This window comes from Chanos chanos, chromosome 1, assembly GCF_902362185.1.
Source record: "Chanos chanos chromosome 1, fChaCha1.1, whole genome shotgun sequence".
NCBI classification, from domain to species: Eukaryota; Metazoa; Chordata; class Actinopteri; order Gonorynchiformes; family Chanidae; genus Chanos; species Chanos chanos.
Window position 1 is genome coordinate 49,804,623 of NC_044495.1, and position 23,844 is coordinate 49,828,466.

General features: G+C 41.5%; 1 protein-coding gene across 1 annotated transcript in view; it reads left to right on the top strand.

Moving 5' to 3' along the window:
• Positions 1 to 23,844, top strand: part of ipo11 (importin 11) — a 92,192-nt gene that overhangs the window by 38,987 nt on the left and 29,361 nt on the right. Inside the window, exons 16-22 of the mRNA XM_030774504.1 lie at positions 1,444 to 1,570; positions 6,859 to 6,892; positions 7,155 to 7,195; positions 7,360 to 7,476; positions 8,897 to 9,010; positions 13,277 to 13,392; positions 15,151 to 15,227. Coding sequence (XP_030630364.1) covers positions 1,444 to 1,570; positions 6,859 to 6,892; positions 7,155 to 7,195; positions 7,360 to 7,476; positions 8,897 to 9,010; positions 13,277 to 13,392; positions 15,151 to 15,227 — 626 coding nt within the window. The remainder of the gene's footprint in view (positions 1 to 1,443; positions 1,571 to 6,858; positions 6,893 to 7,154; positions 7,196 to 7,359; positions 7,477 to 8,896; positions 9,011 to 13,276; positions 13,393 to 15,150; positions 15,228 to 23,844) is intronic.

Consider the following 23,844-nt stretch of genomic DNA (forward strand, 5'->3'; position numbering starts at 1 on the left):
GTGACAATAATGAGAATGATTTTTATATTGCTCTCCTCTCAGGAGGAGAACGAGGGACCCAACAGGTGAGGAGAAGTGAACTGGAATGGGGCCCTTGTTTGATTGCCGGCTCAGTTTAATTCACTCAAGCACTCACAAACTCTTTTAAATAATGACTTCGTTGCCTTCTAACTGTTTTCCCTCAAAAGTTATATTCAGTAATTGTGTAATTAACACATCACATTGTGGTGTTATCTCCTTTCTCACTGAAGGGCGGAATCATTATGACTTTCAGTTTTATATTTGCCGTCCGGGTCTTGTGACCTTTTTATTTTATGTAATTAGGTGTCTGGAATGTTTTGGTAATAGAAGCAGGGGTTGTACTGACAGAGTTGTTATCTTCCCAAACCTTAATTATCCTGTCAGTCACTGGAAAGTGACCGAGAACAGCGGGCTTAAACCTTGACTTGGACGTTAGCAGTTTGCCTCGGATGAAGACCAGGTGGTTTCTCTCTTGGCCTCTCTTGACTTCCCTCCTCAAAATTTGCCACTCAGAGTCCTCCGGGTCGCTAACATTTTGTAGTGATCGAGTTTGCGCTTGAACCACATTTATCACGCCACATGATTTGAAACTCCCATTTGGTACCGATTCTCTACCCCCAACCCCCATCTCCTGTTCCAGCTTGGATAAGGAAAACAAAAAAAAAAAAAACCCTCTACTGTGTTCTGTAGAGGATACCCCATGATATATACTGCCTTGTGGTTGATTTCCTCTCTAGAGAGAGCATGACTAACACACCGAAAAGACTTTGTCTTTAACTCAGCAATGACCGATAAGGTTCAGGTAGGGGACAAAAAAAAAAAAAGAAAGTGAGTGTTGGAGAGAGAGCTCAGAGATAACTGACTACTTTGACAATCCACGTCTCACGACCCCATCTGGACGGTCATGCTGCTGTGAAGATCGTCAGTCATTGTGCTAAGTCAGTGAAAACACGTGCTGCTAAAGTGATGAAGAGCACGTGTTAGTCTTTTGAACAAAGTTTTAAGAAGTCAGAAGTTCAGACCGTCGCTCTATATGTTACACTGTATGTAATACTGGGCTTTTTTCTTTTTTGATCAGAATAGTGCATTCCTCTTGAGTTTCCTGAAATGTAATCTGAAGTACTGTTAATGTTAGATTTGTCTGATCCCTTTCAGTGTGAGAAAGTGGGTTTTTTTTTTCAGTGCCTGAAGCTGCATGAGTAGCTGATCAAAGACAGATGCACTTCATTACCTTATTGTAACCTGGAACAATTTGACACTCAGTTGTATGGTCTCTGCCAGTTTTTGCAGCTAATGAAATAGTATGTCTTCTCGAAATGCTGGAGCGCATTTCTAGTGCATGAATAATTGTCGTTGAATTGAAGTGATCTTTGGCAGCAAGTCCTCTGGTTTATCTGTTGGTAATCTGACACTTCTTTGCAGGTATAAGCTGATCAGAAGAAGGGTGATCTGGCTGATCGGACAGTGGATATCCGTGAAATTCAAATCTGACCTTCGACCTTTGCTCTACGAGGTCATCCTCAGCCTCATGCAGGATCCAGATCTTGTGGTAAGTGTGTATATTAGTGTGATCTATTAAGAAAAAGATAGAGAGATTTAAACGCACATTCATTGTATTTATTGCTTATGTGAAGCTTGTCATAATTAACGTGACTTCTTGTGTGTGTGTGTTTTTTTTTTGGTCTAGTCATGCGCATGCATTTAACTCATTAGCATATAAAGACTAATCACTTATTTGCATTCAGTGTCGTGTTATGTGTTAATTAAACTGATCAGTGAAAGTGTAATTAAATCATTCTTAGCTACAATTGTTCCTTTAGTCCTTGTACGTGATTATAATTTCCTCTCCAGAGTGTTGTGATAATCTATGAGGAAAGATAACATTCATGAATTATCAAGAGAAATACAGCTTATCGATCAGGTGTCCTATTGATGAACGACTTGACAAATGTTTCATTGGCTCAGATCAATACTGTCTCCTCCAATTAGGGAACCCTGAGGGACATATCTGGTCACATGGAGGTCTTTGTTTATGTAACAAAAGATGGCCGGTCTCTATCGTATAACATGCGCCTTTTGTTTATCGGTCAAACCTGGGTATGGTTTTTTTTGTGAGTTTGATCAAAGTGATGCATAGATTTGTTTTTCTGTAGCGGTTGGAAGAGCATTTTCAAATGTTGTCTAGAATACAAGTTACATGGAACATGGAGCAGTTTTAGTTCTTAACAAATAACATAAGATTAAAATGGACTGGACAGGCTTGAAATTAGTCATGGTGATCAAGAGGGCTAATTAACATTTGTGCAAGTCCTTGCCCAATAAAAAGTTTCTCGTTCGCTTATACAAGGCATCCACAATTCAACGCGGTCTTATGAACTAATCTAATGAAGTACGGATGAAAGCAAAACAAATCATTAAAACTGAAGTTACCCCGCAGTTTGATGCACACAGTTATTATTACATGAAAATTACAGAGAGCAAGATCTGTAAATTTTGTCTTATGCATCAGTCAGACAGAAATGTTTAGCGCAGGTCTAAATGGAGGACAGGTCGGCGATTACAGGCCTAATCAATTGAGTGAGAAGTTGTACTTGAAATGAGAAAACTCAAGGAAGATAATAAAGGCCCGTGTAATCTCTGAGACAAAGGTTAGCAGTGAAGCACAATGATTTTGAATTTTTTTTCCCTCTTTTTTTTTTTGAGCAGAGAGGAGTGGAAAATGCTTAATATGTCCTTCTCTTACACGTCCGCACTGATTGAAGCCTTGATTACACTTGCCTTGCCTTCTGGGTGGGTGTTTGTACAATAATGAAATCTTTCACGCTGTCAGGGCAACTGTATCAGGTTTGTTTTGTTTTTAGGGGTTTTGGATTTTTCCTTGCAGTTTTTTTTTATTTTTTTTTATTTTGCATGTCCTTGCAGCAATCAGCTCTCTTGATTACAGTTGAAAACCATCCATTTGTTGCTGATGTTACTGGACATAAGGATTGTTTGTACTGCCACCGTAACAGGAAAACTCACCTTACAGAGGCAAGGGCTCCAGCTCTTCATTACGGCTTCCCGTTTAAAGTATTAAGGAGTAAGGGAAGAAGGTAGGCTTTTAACCCGTTGTTGAGAAATTTGAGGCAGACAGTTTGTTGTGGGTTGAGCCCCTGTTGAGGGAACCGGAACCGTCTGGGAGACGGACAATTCGGACCTGGCTCCAAACACCATTATCCCTCTCTCCAAGCCTGCAGCTGCTTTCTGCTAGAAGAAGAAAATAAAGTTTGCATGTTCAGTATTAACTTAGTGCAGCAGATCCAAAGCAGGCCTCCCATTTATTTGCAGGCTGTGCAGACTACTATACAGAGAGCACCAGATGTTCCTAAAGCCCTGGAAATTGAAGTAGACTGTAAACTCGAATAAGGCATTTGCGCATTACATTTCAACACTTAGAAGATGATGCAGCGGCACATGGAAGATTGGGTGACATGAATGTCTAAACAGTCATTTGCACACATTTTTTGTGTTGTGTGTGTGTGTGTGTGTGTGTGTGTGTGTGTGTGTGTGTGTGTGTGTGTGTGTGTGTATGTGCTTACGTGTGTGTTTACGTGTGTTTGTGTCTGTGTTGCGTTTGCGTTTGTGTGTGTGTGTGTGTGTTTGTGTGTGCGCCTGCGCATGTGCATGTGTGTGCGTTTGTGTGTGTGTGTTTGCATGTGTTTGTGTGTGTGCGTGTGTGTGTGTGTGTACGTTTGTCCTCGTGAACACAACGAGGCCAGAGCAGGAGAGGTGCTGTCATGTCGATTGGGGTACGTGTGTGTGTGTGTGTGTGTGTGTTGACAGAATAGACTTTGAGTTGACCTGGCAGGCACAGCAGGGTAAGAGTCCTCTGAAGAGAAAGATGGATTTCCTCAAACACCCCACCAGCTGTTTATTCACTACAAATACCACCTCCACCCTGCGTGTCACACTCCAGCATTCAGAGAACAGAGTGCAGATGGATGGAGAGAGAGGACGGATACAGATTCCTCTTGGCTGTTGAGACCTGGTTATTGACAGAAGGGGGGAAAGGCATGACGTTTAGCCCGTGTGTTCATCTCCTCTCGTTTCGTCTGATGAAGCCGCAACACGGCAACTTCACAGCTGGGGTTAGCACCACGTTCCAGAGCTGAACTCTTTATGTTCCTGTAAGATTGCTTTCTCCCCCCACCCGCTATCCCAACTTCAGAAAATCATTTGTTTGATGAAGTCGACTTCAGCTTCATCAGTGTTGCCAAGGATTCCATTACATGGAGGAAATTAGATTGTCTGGGTTCAAGGTGTTTTATTAGTTGTCGTCAAACACCCGGTTGACTAATTGCACATGTTGCGCCGACACACATCATTCATGCATGCTCCCAAGCAGGAACATGATCAAGTTTCCTGAAGAATAACCAAAACTCTGTACCTGTCCTCTTTATAATTGTTTAGGCGTTTCATTTCTCTGGCTTTCACCACCCACTTTTGGGTTCTCTCCCGTTATTTGGTCTGGAATGGGCGTGTGGGTGGCGGGTGTGTGAGACGGGAAGGGTTTTTTTGGGGGGGTGGGGGGGGGGGGTGAGGGATTATTCACCCATTCACTCTCAGAGGTGCCGACAACGATGAGAGTCGAGCCCCCCCCCCCCCCCCCCAAATTATTCTCCCCCGTCTCCATTCTCATGGGTCGCACGCACTCAAGGAAAGGATAGCAGGATTAGGAAAAGCTCATATCCATAACACAAAGGCAAAGCTGAGGAAGCAGATAACAATGATGCATTCAGTGTCTGGAGCGGGGGAGGGAAAGACCTTCTTGCGAATTGGCCAGGTACCATGCGGAGTCATTAAGAGCCAGGGCAGGTCCCAGCCAGCGGTGGTCCTATTATACCGCTTTAGTTGCCTTGGAGGGAATATTTCGTCACATTTCATTGTTTGTGAGCGTTATTCAGACGTAAATTCTCTCAGATTTACTCTGCGGAGCTTCCAGTGTGCCGTTAGCGAGTGACACTTTATTCCCCCCCAGCAAACGTTTGATGTGCCAGGCCGCTGCAGATTCTGCCAGCCACAAGAAGCTCCTCTAATCTTCTCTGTGATAGTTATTTCTCAGAAAATTGGGAGATATTAGTGGAATTCAGTAAAAAAAAAAAAAGCAAGCAAAAAAAAAACAAACAAAACAAACAAACAAAAAAAACTTAAAAGTAAAACATTTGTATTTTTTTAAGATTGTTAGTGTTGGTTTGTAAATATTCAGTTCACCACACTCAGCTTATTTTCTTTATGCATATAATTAGGCCTCAGTGTTTTTTGTTTTCTTTTCGGGAATCCATTATGTGGAATATGTTTTTTGTTTTCTTTTAGCGAATCCAATATGTGGAATATGTATTTTTGTATCTATTCTGTCACTGGATATGATCTTAGAAAGCTCTTAGAAGTTAATATTTAAAGACTTGCTCCTGAGTAAACCCCCCCCACCCCCCCACCCCCATCATTCTTGCCTTAATGTTGCCTTAACAGTGCCAAACCTCCTGGTGCGATCTGTTCAACCCATCACACTTCTGCACGCCTGTCAAAGGCAGGCACGAACCGGCCTTTCTCGCAGTGCCTTTTTACACGTTCATTTCCAATATTTTCCAATCTTTCTTTTTTTTGATTGTTGTTGTTCTTTCTTACTCTTGCTTTTTTGTGTGAAAGAAGTAGTTCCCAGCCTCTGCGTCACGCTTCATCGGGGAAAGTAGCCATGCGGAAAGGTGTTTTTCTGAAGGGCTTCTCAGCTCTGCCTCATTCCTCCACTGCACTCGCTCTCAGCCCACACTCAGTACATAATAATGATGATAATAATGATACGTCTAGCCAAAGGGCATTCCGCATTAGCAGGATCCTACCACATACGGATTGTTTTTGCGTGGTGTGGGCTGTTATGGGTTTGAAAAATAGGATAACTTCAGCGCAAGATGTTGCTGGATGGATATGAAATCAGTCAGACCCTATTTTAGAACTTATAAATATGTTCTAAGACCCGTTGGCGACGAGATAAGTGTTACTCATAACATTGCAGATCAGTTAAAGATCTTAAACTGACCTGTAATGGGCTTTGAAACCAAAGCCTGGTTTCATAGCATCACGTTGCTATGTGCTACACTGTGAGTCTCAGGTGCACAGAGACCAAATGGAGTCACATTAGTGTGCATTGAGTTTTATGGCTGGGCTTTGCCACCCTTTTTTTTTTCATTTTTTTTATTTCTTTGTCAGACTTCACAGGCAATTGTGTTATGAGTTTCGTTTCTGTCTTACAGAGGCCGTTTTATCTTGGCAAATTTGAATTCCCAATCCGTTATGATCAGCTGTTTCGACCTACATTCCTTCTTTATGGGCCCCCGTGAAGCAACTTATAAAACTTTATGGTTTTTATAATCAATCTCAACAGCTTCATGATCTGATATGGGCATCAAAGTCAGAAATCTTTGGTAAACAGAAAATTTTATTAGGGACTGTAAATGTTCAGGTCTTTATGTTGCGAATCAACCTAAACACTTATAAAATATGGAGTGTGTTAATACTGTTGGTATTTTCTGGCATTTTCCTCCTTTGGCTAATGATTGCTATGGTATGGCAAGTTGCTATGGTTACCTGAGGCTGTGGAGAATGTCCCAATGGGAGATACGAAGCACATCACGACTTTCTGAGTCGATCTGAGGGCTCCAGGTGCAAAAGCTTGAGAATCTATTCTAACTGTAAACTCATTTTGAATTCTGCTATGAATCATAACGATGGTTTTGTTGTGATTTAAAATGTAATCGTTTCTTTCTTTTCTTTTCTTTTTTTTTTTTGTGTGTTTTTTTGCAGGTCCGCATTGAAACGGCCACAACGCTGAAGCTTGATATCCTGTCTCACAGCCGGGATAATCATCATGTTTTAGCCGTCATTAGTTACGATCATGTTTAACTGTTATATTTATAAGAGCATGAAGAGTGCCAAAATTCATAGCTCTGTGTGTGTGTGTGGTATCTCTGAATAGTTCCTGTTAAACGAACAAAACACCTGTTGGTCCCATTAATCTTGATCTATGAAAAATTAGATTGAATGTAGTTACAGAAAGGCTGAGTTTCATCTGGAGTCATTCACCTTAACTTCATTTTCACCAGTGGATGACTTTGAATTCAGGACCGAGCAATTCCTGCCGGTGAGACTTCTCACTCCTCAAGTTCAATTTCATTAACTGGAAGAATCGCATAAGAAACATTTTAATGATTTAATGCTTTGATATTCTCTCTCTCCCTCTCTCTCACACTTCTACCCTTCTCTCTTGTCTTTCTCTGTATTTTGCCTTTCCCCCCCGTCCTCCAGTACTTGGAGTCTATCTTCGGCCTGCTTTTCCAGCTCCTGCAGCAGGTCACGGAGTGTGACACGAAGATGCAGGTGCTGCATGTCATCTCGTGCGTCATAGAGAGGGTCAGCATTCAGGTGAGCTTTGAGGTCAGACCCACACTTTTCCTGGGGTTTTCGCATCTCACTTATCGTCCACCCATCGCCACGGTAACGGAACCTCGGGCTTCCCGTCCAGATTAACTGCGTGGGTTTGATGATGTCATTGCTTTACGGTGGCACAGATATCGCCCGATCAAAAAAAAAAAAAAAAAACAAAAACAAAAAACAGACAAAAAAAAAAAAAAACCCAGCAACGGCACAACAGCAGTAACGAATACAGTAATGAATTTTTATCAGTTTCTCCCTGAATTTATTCTGGCATAGCGCACACGTTAAAGCGTTTCAGACACTCAGGAACGACTGTGAAATGAAAGCTTACAGAGGAACAATCCTCATACTGGAAGCTTTGACTGCACTTCCCTACTAGGTTTTCATGTATTATTCTCTTTGTAAACGCTGAATACAAAAAAAAAGAAAAAAGTATGCATGGTAGGTTAGATAGGGACATGGGAATGACAGTTTAGAGTTATGTTTTGAATATTTACCCCTGAGTTGAAACATATTATATTAAATGTGGATTTTGAAGCCTGTTTAATTGAGTTTAAACTGACCTCAGCACAGCTTAATTAATCTCTCCTTGGGATCTTACCCTGTCTTTAATCTGCAGAAGTCTACATTATTGTGCATACTTTATGTAACCTCACAGAGAATATTTTAAAATTGGTAAAACGTGGAAGTCAACCCTTTAATCGGTGGCTTCATAGCGAATGCTTTCTCCCCCCCCCCCTTTTTTTTTTTTAATTCAAAAGTGATGACATGGTCCCCCACACACGCTGGTCAGATTCCCTTTCATGGTGTTTAACGGCATTGTGAAGAGTCCTCTTTTTGAGTGATGCTTGCCTTATTCCACAGTCTTTGTGAAAAAGCCAGACCATCAGCCACATGAAAGTGAATAAGTAGTCTCATTTCGGCTTTGGCAGAAAGGAACAGAAGCCTGCTTTTTGGGAGATAGGCATACATTAGCCCAGGGTAAAAATGTTAAATTGAAGCCCTTTGAAATCTATAGCTCGCAGTTGCGGTCTTTTCGCAAATGTAAGTGTGAACAGAGGCTGGGGCTGCTCATTACTTTCTGGGGAGGAAAAAAAAAAAAATCTCTCAATGGAATTGGCCAAAGATTTAATCTGTCCTTATTTAACATCTTCTTTTTGAACAAAGAATCAAACCAATATTTCTCTTTCCGCAGAGGACTCCAAATGGCTTTGCCTCTCATCCTTACAGAGCAAATTTGTTTACTTGCAAAAACAATCACCTTTTCATGTCTTGCAGACCAGACAAAAAAAAAAGAAAAAAAAAAGGGACAGATTGTAGAGTTCCTGGTCCGCGATACGCACATTTGAACGGTCGCTTTGATTTGAAGTGAACACCGCGCTCACGGCTTACGTTGCTCTCCCCTCAGATTCGGCCGTATGTGGGCTGCCTGGTTCAGTACCTGCCTCTTCTGTGGAAGCAGTCGGAGGAACACAACATGCTGCGCTGTGCTATCCTCACCACCCTCATCCACCTGGTACAGGTACGACAAGCCCGAGGGCTCTGGAAAGCCCGTACAAGGGAAAAAAAACCAACAAAAAAACCAGCTGCTTTGATATTCTAGTGTATTCTACACACACACACACACACACCATTCTGCTACTTTCCTTTCAGTCATCTCGCAGTTCTGACGTTATGTTTGCTTCTCAGCGTGAGCGCAGTGTTCACTGTTGGGGTCTCGTCCACTCTGAGGGCGAAAAAAGAAGAAAAAAAAAAAGAGTAAAATCCTCGCGTTCTTTAAACGGTTCTCTGATCCACGCTGCAAGCGTTCGCTGTGAGAGCAGCAGTCTCTCCGCTGTCAGGGTGGATTTTCCTGCTTGGGTAACTTTTGAACAGTCTGTACGGAGCTCTCGGATGGCAGGCTATTCTGATCGTGCGTCCTCTGCTCATGATAGGGCTGAGTCACGCCGGCTGGTTTATTTCTTTATTTATTTATTTGTTTGTTTGTTTGTTCCTCATTTTGGGTTCTTCTTTATGGAGGATTCATTGTGCAGCCCCACACTGAGAACTGATGCTGTGTGAAGGACCCCATGCCCCTCTCAACCCCCACCACCATCAACAACAACAACAACAATAAAAAGAACAGTAAACTAGAGTTGAGAACCACAGATAGTTTTTATGGCAATACAAATATGAAGCCAAGATCAAACATTACTCAAAAAATCCTCATCCCAATAACCTCCACTAAGACCAAGCCTGAAACTGGAGCGATCCAAGCACGGGTTCTGGACAGGGACGGGTCTGGGACGTCTCAGGTGAAAGAGAAGCCTGAGTCAGACACAGACTGCACCCTGGGATACGACACAGATGTGTCCTCTCCCTGTGTCTGGAGATAGTATACAGACATATAGGTATGCCAGAAACTCTTGCCATGGTTCACACATTCAGTACAGTACAATGGACAGAGAGCACAGCTTATCTCACAGAGCACAAGCTTGGATATTGGGAATTTTTTCGGTCTCTTTTTCCCCCATCTGTCCTTAGTTGCTTTCTGGATTGCTTTTCTGGACAAAAAAGATTGTTGGGGTCCAAGCCGACTTTATTGTCATATGTCCCGTCATTAACCTTGTTTGTGCTTGAAACTCACTGTTGTCGAAATATTTTTTTTATTACTTTTTTTTTTTTTTTTTTATCATCCAACCCTCTGCGCACGTCGCTTTGCCCACTGAGTCGGCCATATGGTTTCGCATCTGGCTTCACAAAATGTTTTGGGCGCAAGAGGAGAGGAAATCTCAGGACAAGGAATCATCCAAAGTCAGTCGTCAAATGTCCCCATTCCCCCAAACTGTGTTTTAAAATGAGTAGCACAAATGAGTCCCCGCCCTTCACCACTTTCTCACTCAGCCCATACAGGATTCATCATCTCCTTATGGTGACTTTCCCTACAAATGAAGCTTTACCTCTTCCAAATAAACTATGTCTCCCTTTTCTCTCTCTCTCTCTCTCTTTTTTTTTTTTTTTTTTGAAATTGAATGACAAAAATGTGTTTACATCGGGGCACAGACATCGATTATTTTGCAAGGCTGGACAGCACTGGTTAGAGTGCTGCTTCGTTCTTAGAGTGTTTGTTTATTTTTTTTTATCATTATTATTATTATCATTATTACATCATCGGCGTACTACTCGTCTCGATATTCGTGTCAGACCGATCATTATCGTGCTTTTTATACGAGACATTATCGCCGAATAGCTTGACATTGATGAAAGCGGGAATAGAAGTGTCCCTGACAAGAGCAGAGACGAAGAGAAGTGTCTGACTCACAGAGGAAAGAGAGAGAGAGAGAGAGAAGGAGAAGGAGAGAGAGAGAGAGAGACTGCTCATTGTCTACAGAGCATTATTTGGCTAATAAGTAAGACTCGGCATGTACCAACCCCAGCACACACAGAATAGTCTCTCTTTTTATTACCGTCATACCTGTCAACATCAAGGCCCCAATATTCTGATGTCTCATGTTGAAATGATGATGTAACAATCTGTCATGTCAGGTGTTCGCACCTGCTTTGAATAACCTATGCAGACAAAGGACTCTTTAGTAGTTTGTTCTGGCAGTTATCGCCGTCTTGTCCTGAATCTTCGGATGCAGGGCAGCGCTGGGACTGCCTGTGGTGTCTTCACCAAAGTCTTGAGCTTGTTAGTTGGTCTAGGGCTCAGATTTGGCGAGTGGCAGACCTGGGTTACGGGTTTCGGGCTGTCCCCCCCCTAACCTGGATCTTTCGCTCCGCTGTGACAAGAGATCACAGTCTCGTCTGTTCTGACTGACAGCTCCAGTGAAGAATAACTTTGAGGGCTGTCGTTTTTACGGGAGCCAAGAGCACCCAGAGAGCACGCGCCGATCCGACGGGGCGCATTAAAAAAAAATAAAAAAATAAAGTAGCTTGCTCCTGGGAGCAGGACTCTTCTCTCCAACTACTACTTTCTCCCTGGCCTTAATATGAACTCCCCAGAAACACGACCAGGACACTGAATTGATTTAACATCGCTCCGTACCTCGCAGTGCGGCGGCATGGTCATCTCGGCGCATTTGTAATGTCATCATTTCTCTTTAGCCGTGACAGGAGGCTACACTCAATAACTGAGGCGCCAGAATGCACAAAAAAAAGAAAAAAAAAGAAAAAAGAAGTTGAGACTTCATCAGTGGAGTTTATTATCCTCTGTAGCACACTGAAGCTTGTATTTCACCATATTCTTTTGCTTTGTTTTTCCAAAGGTTTACAATGATGTTGAATAATTAAAGAGAAACATCGTTACCTGTTTTCCCATGTCCTTGGCCAACAGTTTTATTTTCACAAATATGCCCATAATGGATAGATGATTTCCCACCTGCCATGAAGACCTGCACCTTTTCTTTTGTTTGTTTGTTTGTTTGTCATCACCTACTAAATACGGCAGTTACCTGTTATGGGAAACTATGCCTGGGCCATTTGGGTCACAGTTCTGCCAGTAAACACTGTGCATGTATTGCTATTTTTTTTTGCCAAACCTCAGGCAATTAAACTCCCGAAGTCACTGGGACTGAAAATTATGCCTCCCACTAGTTTTTTGAGACTTTCTCGCCACAAATTGGTGCTTCCCTCCAGAATGTTCTCCCCCTGGGATATTTTGGGGACTCCGTGGGATGCAGGTGGTACCGGTGTAGACATCAAATCAAATGGTGAATTATGTTCCTGGAAAAAAAAACCCAAAACAAAACAAAAAAGGAGCTGATGGCCTGCTTATCTCTGCTGAAGTCATGACTGTGCTGAGCGGTGTAGCTCTTTCCGTTAGGTTGGCCAGCCGTGGAGACGGGTGTCAGAGTCATTCCTGTGAGTGGAGAGAGAGAGAGAGAGAGAGGGAATAGCTGTAGTCAGCTGTGAACAAACAGGCTGAGAGACTGTGTAGTTCAGTCACTGACATAGGTCTCATAACATCCGAATGATGGCCCAAGTATTTTTTAACATCTATCTGTCTGTATGTGTCTGTCTGTCTGTCTGTCTATCTATCTATCTATCTATCTATCTATCTATCTATCTATCTATCTATCTATCTGTCTATCTGTCTATCTATCTATCTGTCTATCTATCTGTTATTCAATCATCCATTCATTCATTGTTCCTCTGCAGTCCAACCCGTACTCAACAATAAGATACCACGGTATTCTCAAAAGAAAATTCAATTTTCCTACAGCTTAGATTTCTCAGATCCTACATTTAGTCCACGTCAATTACACAGTGAGCAAGGAGTCACAGAGAAAGTGTGGGAGATGGGAGCAGATTGATCACAGACAGGTGCTGTGATTAGACCTGTGATTGGACCTGACAGTTAAAACAGGAGTGAAGCTGTGATCATGTTGAGGCTCATACAGAGATCACGGCGAACCAGTCTCTTCTCCTGTCCCAGCCTCACAGACTAAACCAGACTGGAGCGTCCGCATGAGAAATACTACACGTAAAACGATCTTAAAAACGAAGTTTATCTATTTTTATGATTTTAATCACGTGTGCCGTTAACTTTTTTTTAATGTATTTTTTTACTGTTTAATTAATGGATTTATTGATTGATTTTAGTCTGGTGTGCAGAAGAAATTATTTTCATTTTCAATATCTTCCTGCATGAAGGTTTTTTTTCGTTCAGTTGTTCAGTTCTATCTGCCATGACAAATGTTTCTCTTTTTCTTTTTTTTTTTCTTTTCTTATTTTTTTTCTAAACGAAACGATCCGCCTTCGTGTACCTTGCCATTGACATTGGCTTTTTGTGTGTTTCATGTCTCAGGGACTTGGTGCGGAAAGTAAGAACCTGTATCCTTTCCTGCTGCCTGTAATCCAACTCAGCACGGACGTCTCACAGCCCCCACACGTCTACCTGCTGGAGGACGGCCTGGAACTCTGGTACGCGCGCACACAGACACACACACACACACACACACACACACAAAGGGGATCTGAACTCCTCCTGACCTTTATGATGGTGTATACTCTCATAGGCATACAGAACACACACGTCTCCACGCGCTCTCCTCAGTCTGCTGGTTCTTTATGAATTATTTATCTTCATCGTAGTTCTTGACTTATTCGTTCGATGAGGTTGAGCTTGTATTATTTCCTATCTGCAATAGGTTTGTACAACCCGGGGGGATGCTGGAAAGGCATGCCTTTAGGTTGTACAAACCCCCCCCCCCCAGTTACACACGAACAGACACACACACACACGCACACACTTGAATCAAACTTTCAAACCTGCACTTGGTCTCGGCACCTGGAAAAAGTCAAACGTCAAAACCTCTGCGTCAGACCGTGGTAAGCCGCGTCGGTATAACACTATCCATAAAGATTGTCGCGGAGCAGACATGCTCTCTGTTTTACTCTTTTTCTCTTTCCCTCTCTTTCTCTCTCCCTCTCTCTGTACCTTTCTTGTGCTCCCCACCCTTCTCATTTCTCCCTCTAAGTCATTTGAATTTGTGAAGATTATGCCGTGCCCGCGAGTTCAGCATGTCTAATTAGCTGTCAAAGACAAAACATAGGATAGCATTAATTACTGAAGTCTGCTTTACTGTGAACTGTATTGGGGAATTGCTTCCACAAAGCACGTTCGACCATGTCGTCGGGAGATGAGAACAGAGATCTCTCGTCAAGAATGTAAAGCGTGGTAATTACTCGCTGTCTGCCTCTCAAGTCATACGCCTTTCTTATATATCCTTTCACATTCGTCGACAGTGAAACCTCTCTCTTCCACTCAGGCAGTATGGAGCTGGCACATATAGACACACCTTATGTACCGTTTCCACTCCACCATGTATCCACACTGAATTCTGAAAGTCCTCGACAACATGCCTCAATTTCTCTCCCTGTCCTCTCTTTTTCCAGCCCTTTCTTTCTTTCTTTCTTTCTTTTTTTTTTCTTTTTGTCTTCCTCCTTTATTCTGCTCTCCACTTCGACACTCCCATGATCTCCAGTCCTGTCTCTCCTCTGCTCACTGCTCTTTCCTTCACACTGAACAGTCTTGTTTTTTTTCCCCTCGTCCTCTGCACTCATACGTTTAGCATTTAGGAGTCAGACTGTAGAGCTGAGGCGAGTCGCTAGAAGCAGTGCAAATAGACATTTAAAAGGAGAAGAGTGTCTGTTTAACCTACTCAGTGTCACCACTGCATCTAACTGAATGTTTTCTCTCACACACACACTCACACACTCAAAATCACTCACACATACATGCATATGGGTATGTACTCAGGCAGAAACCGTTTTTTTTTGTGTGTGTGTGTGTGTTGTTGTTGCTTGAATTGATGCTAGTTTAGCGTTTCCATGGTCACTAAAAGCTGAGCTCTGTGCTCGGATATTACTGTTGTCTTTCTTTTTTTTTTTTTTTTTTTGCCCGTTCTTTCTGTGCCGTGATGACCCAGTAGCGTGTGTCGGTCAGCGATAACAGGGCCCGAGTTTGAATGTGGCAGGTTTTAGCCTTTGCATTGAAACCGGATCGCAAAATACCAAGAGCGTTTTGAGTGCATTTCTGAAAGATAGCCGGGGGCATGGATGAATTTCAGTCGCTTTGCCAAATAGCGGCTGAGGAAATTAAAATCTAAAAAAAAAGAAAGAAAGAAAGAAAGAAAAGCATGATAAATGTGTTGACTGTAAGCATGTCTCTTCGCTCAGGTTGGTAACACTGGAAAACAGCCCTGCCATCACACCTGAACTGCTGAGAATCTTCCAGAACATGTCTGCTCTGCTAGGTAAGTATTGTCGTCCTGCATTTGGATAAAGATATTTTAGCCAAAGTTTGTGTTGCGAAAATAGAGGAAGCATCCAGTGTCTGATCTGTATTCCTATCAAGGGTTTTGAAGCATTTTTCTTTTTTTTTTTTTCTGAGGATGAAAGTTTCTAATTTTCATGTTTCTTCCTTCCAAGTTTCATTCTCTTTGATCATGCCGATTTCTCTTTCTTAAATCTCTTTTTGGACATCAGGATCATGGGTGCCTCTTTTTAGACATTTCAAGATTTTCCCAAGAATGCAAAGGTTATGATGATTCACTTAATTGTTATAATAATAAGGCTGGACATTAGAATATGAGAATAAGAGTTGCCATGGCTGGCAGTCTGTCCCCTTGCCCAATGTGAAATTGATTCACCAACAAGTGATTTCCTGTGGTATTGAGATTTACTTCATAGTCTGTGAGTGCATACACATAACCATAGCAACCGCTTCTGATGCAGTATAAAAAAAAAAAAAATATGTGCACAGAAACTTAACGAGAGCACTGGAAAAAAAGAAAAAAAAAGAAAGATTTCTATTAAAGCTCTTTGAAAATGCATTGAAATGTAAAGTGGAAAGTATGATTGAAGCGCATTGCATTTGCATGCTCATTTCTTCCTGATTCTCTCTGTCTCAGGTGCCGATAGCAATATTAGCCCAGTGGCCTGAGGCTCCCGCTGCCTTCTCCCCCAGAGAGAGAGAAAGAGAGAGAGAGCTCATAAAAAACTATTTCATTCAGACATGAGGGAAAAGATTACACTCCCTGGCCAAAGCAAAGAGAGAGAATATACACAAGTCAAGACTCAGGGACTGTTTTTTGAAAAAAAAAAAAAGGCTATTCTGCTTCATAACCTTACCTGGTTTAGCGATATTGCACTCTCACTTTTGATCCAAGAAGAACAACTGCAAGAGAACCCCTCATGAAGTTTTGATGGTTTCAAAAAAGTTTTGCTCCTCTATTTCATAGTAGCCTGGCAGCTAAACTGCACGCAGATGCTTTGCTCCGTGGCGGTGCCCAGAACAGACTGATTTGTTGGGTGATGGGGCCAAGCCAATGGTCCCACCCCTCGTCCCACCAGCACACAGCAGCTGCAACAGAACAAGTCCTTCTGTCGCCTGAAAGCGCACTGTCTGTCTCTCAGCACACAGTGTGTGTCATACCTGTTGGATATAGAAACACTAGGGGTTAATGTACCACCCCAGAACTGGGTTAATAAAATGCCTTGACTGGTTGGTGAAGTGAAGAGAGAATGGTGGGGATAGGGGCATTTTTCCACGTAAAAAAACCCCAAAAACGACAAACTGTTTTGTGCCCCTGCTTTTGTTACCGTCAAGGCGGTTATCAAAATTAGTTTGGCACACCAAGCAAAATCTAATCTGATTCTTGTTTGAGTGCAGAGACCTATGAAAGAACATTTTGGTTAAAAAAAAAAAAAACAAAAGAAAGAAAGAAAAAAAAGCATTCTCAGCTACAGTTACTATCAGAGTCACTGCGCAGACTTGCCCTGCATTTTAACACATGACAAAACTCCCCCTGTCTGAGTGTGGTACTGTAGCACTAAGACGAGGATGTGTTTTAGGGCTCCCCCAAAGGAGGTCGTTGTGTCTAATGGAAATAGTGACACTTAATTAGGTGCTCAAGAACATGAAGAACTTCAGTGTTTGCGACAGCCGGGTTTAATTAGCAGTATACAAATAAACCCGCCCCCCCCCCCCCCCCCCCCCCCCCCATGGGACTTTTAGGTCATTCGGCTTTGTGGTGGGTAACCCTCGTTTGATGTACGCAAGAAATCCCAGAGTAAACACAGAGGAAGGCCACTTGTTTTTTTTAATATGCTTTCAAATGTCAGCTGTTAATATGGCTGCCTCAGTAACAGCTGGAGTTAATGATGGTCCCTTGGCAGCGCGTGGCTATTTCTGTAATGTGGATAAATAAATAAAACGCTCTGGGTTTGTTGCACTTGTTGGTTCGTCACTGCTGTTACGATAAATAGAGTAGTCGACAAAATAAAGTAGTAGACAACTTTGCAGACCTTGAAAAACTTAACAAGACACTTTTTTTCCCTTGTGTATTTTTGCCAAAATTCAAACTCTAGCACTGAAGGGCTAAACAGATTATAACACTCTATGGACCACATAAGTCCAAAACTGCTATTCTCCTCAGTGAATAACCTGCCTCCATTGAGTGAAAGTTGGTGCGCACAAACACCTCGTGTATTATTGGATGAGGAAGAGAAAACTTGGTTTTGGGTTCACCTGAAGGCGTTAGCTAGCGCATGTCCTCATACTTTTCTCCTACTTTTTCAACTGCTGACGGTGCAGTGGGTTTTTGTAAGTGTCCTCACGGATTTTTTGCGGCTTCGTAGAAGATAAGGAGCTTCCCTGCCGCGTACGTTTGTTCCCAATGCGTGGAGCGTTTCTTTTTGATCCAGTAAGTTTGTCTGGATTTCGGCTCTTCTGTGAGATCCTAGATAACTTGGATTGGTGATTTTCCTTAGGCACCCCCCACCCCCCCCACACACTTTTTCTTGCTTTTTTTTTGCAGTTGTGAGAATGCCATAAGCCTGTAGCAAGGCTGCATACTCAAGGGGTACGTACTTAAACAGAGTAAAGCTCCAAGCATAAAACTTCAAAGACTGTAGACTTCCTGTTCCCTTTTTTCCCCCACCACCAACTCAAGACAAGCACAGAGAGACAGTCCATTAACAGCAACCACGACAAGAATTGTACTGTAATGTACTACCCAGAATGAGTAGGATAGCACAAAATTTGTTGCCATTCATGTAAGGCTTTCCTCTGTCTACGCATTGTTCATATAACATTGATTGGTCCTTTCAAACTTATGTCTCTCGCTTTCTCTCTCTCATTCGTTCTTTCTCTCTCTCTCTCCCTTGCTCATTCACTCCCTCTCTCTCGCTCTCCCTTGCTCATTCACTCTCTCTCTCTCTCTCTCTCTCTCTCTCTCGCGCGCAGGCTCTCGCTCTCTTCCTCTGTTTCTCTCAAAGATTTTTTGTGTTGAAGGACACAGATTCTTTTTTTAATTCTTTTTATTTACTTTTTTTTTCTCTTTGACCACCCCTTGCTTTTAAAGAACTCAGTGAGTAAAGGAGAGAAATGGGTTTGTAGGGAGGGTTACTTTTTTTCTGAGACGTGTTCTTCCATGATCTTGATAAACTTCTGGTGTAATTATTCCTCCTCCACACAGATAGGAATTTTAATGGAAGCCTGATTTTAATCTGAAGCTGTCACTTGTTTATATTCTTTCAGGTACTACATTTTGTAAATTTATCACTGTTTCCTTTTCACTTTTGTTTTATCTCATAGAATGCATTTGCGAAACGCATAGTTCTGTGCCGAGAGAGAGAAGAATTTTTGCGTTTGAATGAGAGGGCATTTTGACACAAATCCCAACATTGCTCGAACATTTCCTGGTAAAACTGTACAAATAGCACTTCTAGGAAAACAACAAATAAATATCACCGAACTGCATGATCCACACTGAAAACATGCTCAGTTATTTGTCGTGAATTGTTCCTACTCCTCTTCTTGCAGCGTTTGAGTTTGATTCAGTGATTAGGCTAATTTAACATTGATGGATTGTATAGGGAATTTAACGTCATTAGCACGCACATAAAATGACAATTTATAGCCTCAGCCTGTCTCTGTATGCAGGAATTTTCTTCCACCATTTGATGTAAACATCCGGTCTCAGGGGGTTTTTATGATTACGTTTGCCTGTCTTCTCAAGAAAACTCTCTGCAGGTGAGAGTTTTCCGAGTTCAGTCCCTCCCGTGGCTTTGTGCCATAACCCTGTGTTCAAACTGAGCTGAGGGCTGTACCCTTTGCCACCCGTCTGTCTGACTCCCAGTACGCTGCACACACTGACAAACGCCATGTAGGTCCTCTTAACCTGTCTGTCTGGCCTTTTTGACCATGGGCACTGTTTGATCAGACCGCGCTGTTGATATTTCAACACACATTTAAGTCTTTTGACTTTAAGATTTCATTTGTTTTGACTGACAGACAGCTGACGCAGCACATGGAATCAGTCTGTCTGTACAATAGAAAAACTAAAGGACTTATAAGATCTGTGTTGCACACAAAAGGATACTAGAATAAAATAGAATATTAAGTTCTAAAAAAACAGGAATGGGTTTTATTATATGCTGGTTCTTGTTCATCCTATTTTAGGTCCTTTTTATGTACCTCTCAGCGTTTTAGCAGTTCTCTACTTCCATTAAAATTACACATTCTTTTATAGTGCAGTTTTAATTATTATGGATTTAGAACCAAAAAGCAATGCATAAAGAAAAGAGATTTTTTTGAGTGTTCTCAGAGCTAGAGGAGAAAAAAACGAAAAACAAAACAGGATTGCAGAGTGGTAGAATGTTCTGTTTTTAACGACTCTCCTCAGTTGAAGACTCTCCATATGCTCCCATCACTTCTCAGCATGTCCTGTCAGAGGCTGATGTAATGATACTAGCATGTCGAACTGACAAACAGTTTTGTACTTTCATCATCCATCAGAGTTCAGCCTAAAAATTACCCTCTGTGTTGTCTTTATGCTGTTCGCCGCTTCAGCAAAGGCCCTTTTATCATTCACAGTTGTGCTCCACTGCATACATCTCTCAGGTTTCCTGTGTAGGTCCTCACATTCCTTCTGGTTTTCTTCTCTTTACAAGCTGCGTTGGCCCTCAGAACAGGACAGATTACTGCCAAAATAAAAGAAACACCAACATAAACTGTCTTATGCTGGTGTTTGGCCACCTCTAGTTGGGAAGATTCTGAAAGTGTTTTGAACTTTTGGTTCGGAAGGATGTAACACTGGTCTTTTACAAGCCATTTCGTCAGTGTTTGGGGTTATGTTCATTCGTGGTAGAAAACAGTCTGTTTAGTACTGCTCCAGAATGTTCTAAATGTTCTTTTGGGTTCAGAGGTTGGGACGTAGAGGGCCATGGAATATGGTGTGCATGGTTTTCATCCTCATTAAATAATCCAATGACCACCTGTACCCTGTCATTGTGGAGGAAGTCATTTCTATCAGGATCGCACTGTTCCGGCATAGGATGAAGCTGATCACTGATTGTCAGTTCTTTGGACCATTTTGGTGGCAAATGTGCGTTTTGACATGTCGTACGTTGTTTATGCTTTCCTACCAGCCCTTATTGTTCCTCTTTGTGAGAGGATTTCAGTGGAGTGTTCTTGATGAAATTGCTTTGTCAGCCCCTAGCTTGATGTTTGCAGTCAACAGAGATTCAAAGTCGGTTGTCCGTTTGGCCTTGTGTCAATTGGGCAATGCATGGGCATCGTGGTTAAGCAGTATAGGCCTTTGACCTGATTTGACCCCCACCAGTGACGTCCCTCCCTTAAGTAGCCATGTCATCATGGATTCAATCACTCTCACTCTTGAAATGTCAGAAGGTTTAGAAGCCTTTGTCACTCAAGGTACTTCCAAGAATGCCCCAAAAGGTCATCTCTCTTTAAAAGTCACTGAGAGCTCTGCCTCTGGCCATGCTATCTGACAGAATAAGTGACTGGACCTGCCCAGCATTTTCATACATGATACCTCAGTGTGATTGGATATTAATCACCTTAATAACTCCTGGTACCACCAGTGAAGCACCTGCTTTTAGTGTACTATGTGTCCTGTCTTCACTTAAATGTGTCCTTTATTTTGGCAGCTATCTGTGTTTGTCAAATTTCAGCCTTGTGTAGGTTGATTCCAGTTAAAATGGATTATTGAGTTTTGCTTCAGTGATTTCATGCAAGTTGAAACACATTTTCTGGTAGCAAACAGATGATTAAAGGCTTGTTGTTGTTTTCCTGTAACTTTTCATTTTATTTATGCTTATTGTGTTTGCAAAACACTTTTAAAATATGAAAAATAATTACTGAAGGCCTGAAAAGAACTTTGGGAAAACAGTGAATCATTTCTGTTCAACCAACTACCATGTAAAAGAGATATTGACTCTGCTTTGAATTTGAATTAATAATGAGGTTCTTCTATGTAAAAACATTTAGTAGTGGATAGTATTGAATAACATGACATTGAATAACCTGTATTCTCAATTTTCGGCCACATATATACATAAATATATAGATATACAGTATATGTGTAGATACACACACACACACATACATACATACATATATATATATATATATATATATATATATATATATATATAAACACACATCTGAAAAAGAAAAGGAAAGCTTAAAATCAGATATCCTTGTAAAACTTGCTAGAATTCAGAGTATTTCTAAGAATTCAAAGATGCTTTTAGTCCAAACACTCCGTCTGCACAGTGGATTGGATCGGTGTTTTTTGGCTCATGGTGCTTCAGGCTTGGCCCTGGGCGGTTCTGAAGGTTTTCAACTGTTGTATGTTTAAATAGATAATAAACTTCGAAATATTGAAGGTTGTTTTTTTTTTTTTTTTACTTTAGGTCTGAAATTATATTCATTCAGTTCATTACCTCTCTAAATGTTTCCATGTCTTTGAAGTTAACTTTAAAAAAAAAAAACATTCACTGCTCATTCAAATTACTTGCAATTAAATGTGTTTATCCTAAAGATGAAAAACAAGAGTTTTTTTTATGCAAAAATAGATTTCTCTTAACTTCATTTTTATTTCATATCCTACTACATGCAAAGACACTCATTAACAGTGTGGTAATGAACAGTAATATACAATAGGAATCAAACATGAATCAAATTGTCAGACCAACAACATAATGTCCAGTTTCAGTATTGGAAAAAGATTTTAGGCGTTAGAATGTCAAATTTGATTACTACTCAGATAAAAAAAAGAAGAAGAAGAAGACTGAGGGAGCTGTATACCTGAAAATTATATTATGAAAAATTTAATCCTAAAAATATAACTCATTATAAAAGCAACATTTCTGCAGTGGCCTTGACATAAGCGGAGAAGGATTTGGACTGTTAACTGAAAGCTCATGTAGCCTATTAATGCATCAACTCTGAACAGATTGATTTCACACATTTTTCACACACTGTAAACCTCATATCTATAAACATGTTTTCCCTCCTGTGTGATGTAATTAGAAGCAAAATTTGTGCCCCCGACAAACCAGCCTCCATTCAGACCCTGTACATGGAAAAATCAGTAAGGAAGTTATGGCCGTGTCTAATCTGTACCAAATCACCTTCATATTTTGCTGTTTGGGTATGGATTAAGCTGTGAAAACATCACAATTGTGATACATCGTGCTGCCAAACATCCCATTAATACCACCGTGTCACGCAGAGCATGAATGCACATGTGTGTCATAAGTTACTGAGCATGCCTACAAAAAGGCAAAAAAGATTCATTGAAACTCTTGATGACAGAATTGGCCACTTAGAGCAGGCACTGGAGTGGAGACATAAATATCTTTTTTTTTTTTTTAAAGGTTGCTCTCTGCTCTCTCTTTCTACTTTACCCCTTTCATGCTGTTTAGTTTTCATATTACCTGCTGGGAAATCGAACATATTTAATGCAGCTTTACCATATCAGAGTTCAGGCTTTTTGTGTGCCACTTGTGAACCTGTGTGTCACTGATGAGATAAATATTCATGAAACAGGCGAGTGGTACAAATGAAATTGTCCCGTGGCATATCTTATCATCATTAGCTATCTATGCAAAGATAGGTCGAGTAGGAACACCTCAAGTACCTTGAGTCAAGTTCCGACTTTCCTGTGTAATGCAAATTTTGCCCTTTCCCCCCCCCCCTTTTTTTTTTCTTTTTAATTCAAACAATGAATACTGTCAAGAGGAAATGGTAGAGTACTATTTAGTCTTTGTTTCTGATTTATTTTATAAAGCAAAGGCTTGCCTGGAATGAACTGAAAGAGAAGAAAAGAAAAAAAAAAAACCCATTGCTGTACTGCAGAGGGAATGAAGAGTTATGTCCATTGCTCTTTCACAGTCACCGTCGGGCAGAGAGAGGTCAGTCTTAGGTCACCTGGCGTATTTAAAGACCTGTGACAAAGTGCCGTCTCAAACCTCTGAAGGAGATTACTGACATCGAGAGCAATGTACTGTCTTCTGAACAATCTAATGCTCATTTGTCTTATCAAGCCACAGAGACATAGAGGAAACAGCTTAAATTTCTGCTAGACTGGCTAGTTAATGGCTGAGTGTAACAGAGAGAAGGTTTATGGTGTGTGTGTGTGTGTGTGTGCGCGTGCGTAAAGCAGGGAGATAAAGAGGTATCCCTTTTGGCTTGTGTAGAGAGCAGAAATCACTATTCTGGGGATGGGGAGCAGCCACTCTGCCATCTCTCATTACTGTTAAGAGTTTGTGAAAATGACCCCTGACCCTTCCAAACCTCCCCTAGTGCTGTTCATGCGTTTGAACACGTTGTGCCATTTTGTGAACAGAGGTCAGAGGAGCTGGTTGCAGTGTCGTTTCTACATGGAACGTGAAGAGAGATAACCTCCCCCATGTCCTCTGCCGACCTTATTCTGCCCATGTAGGAATAACTTCAACCAAAGGCTGGATGTTTGGATGTGGAGAATGCAAGTGAAAAAAAAACATACTGGTCATTTTGAATTCCAATTTTGAGAAACGCTTGGAGTGGAAAAGCTGTAG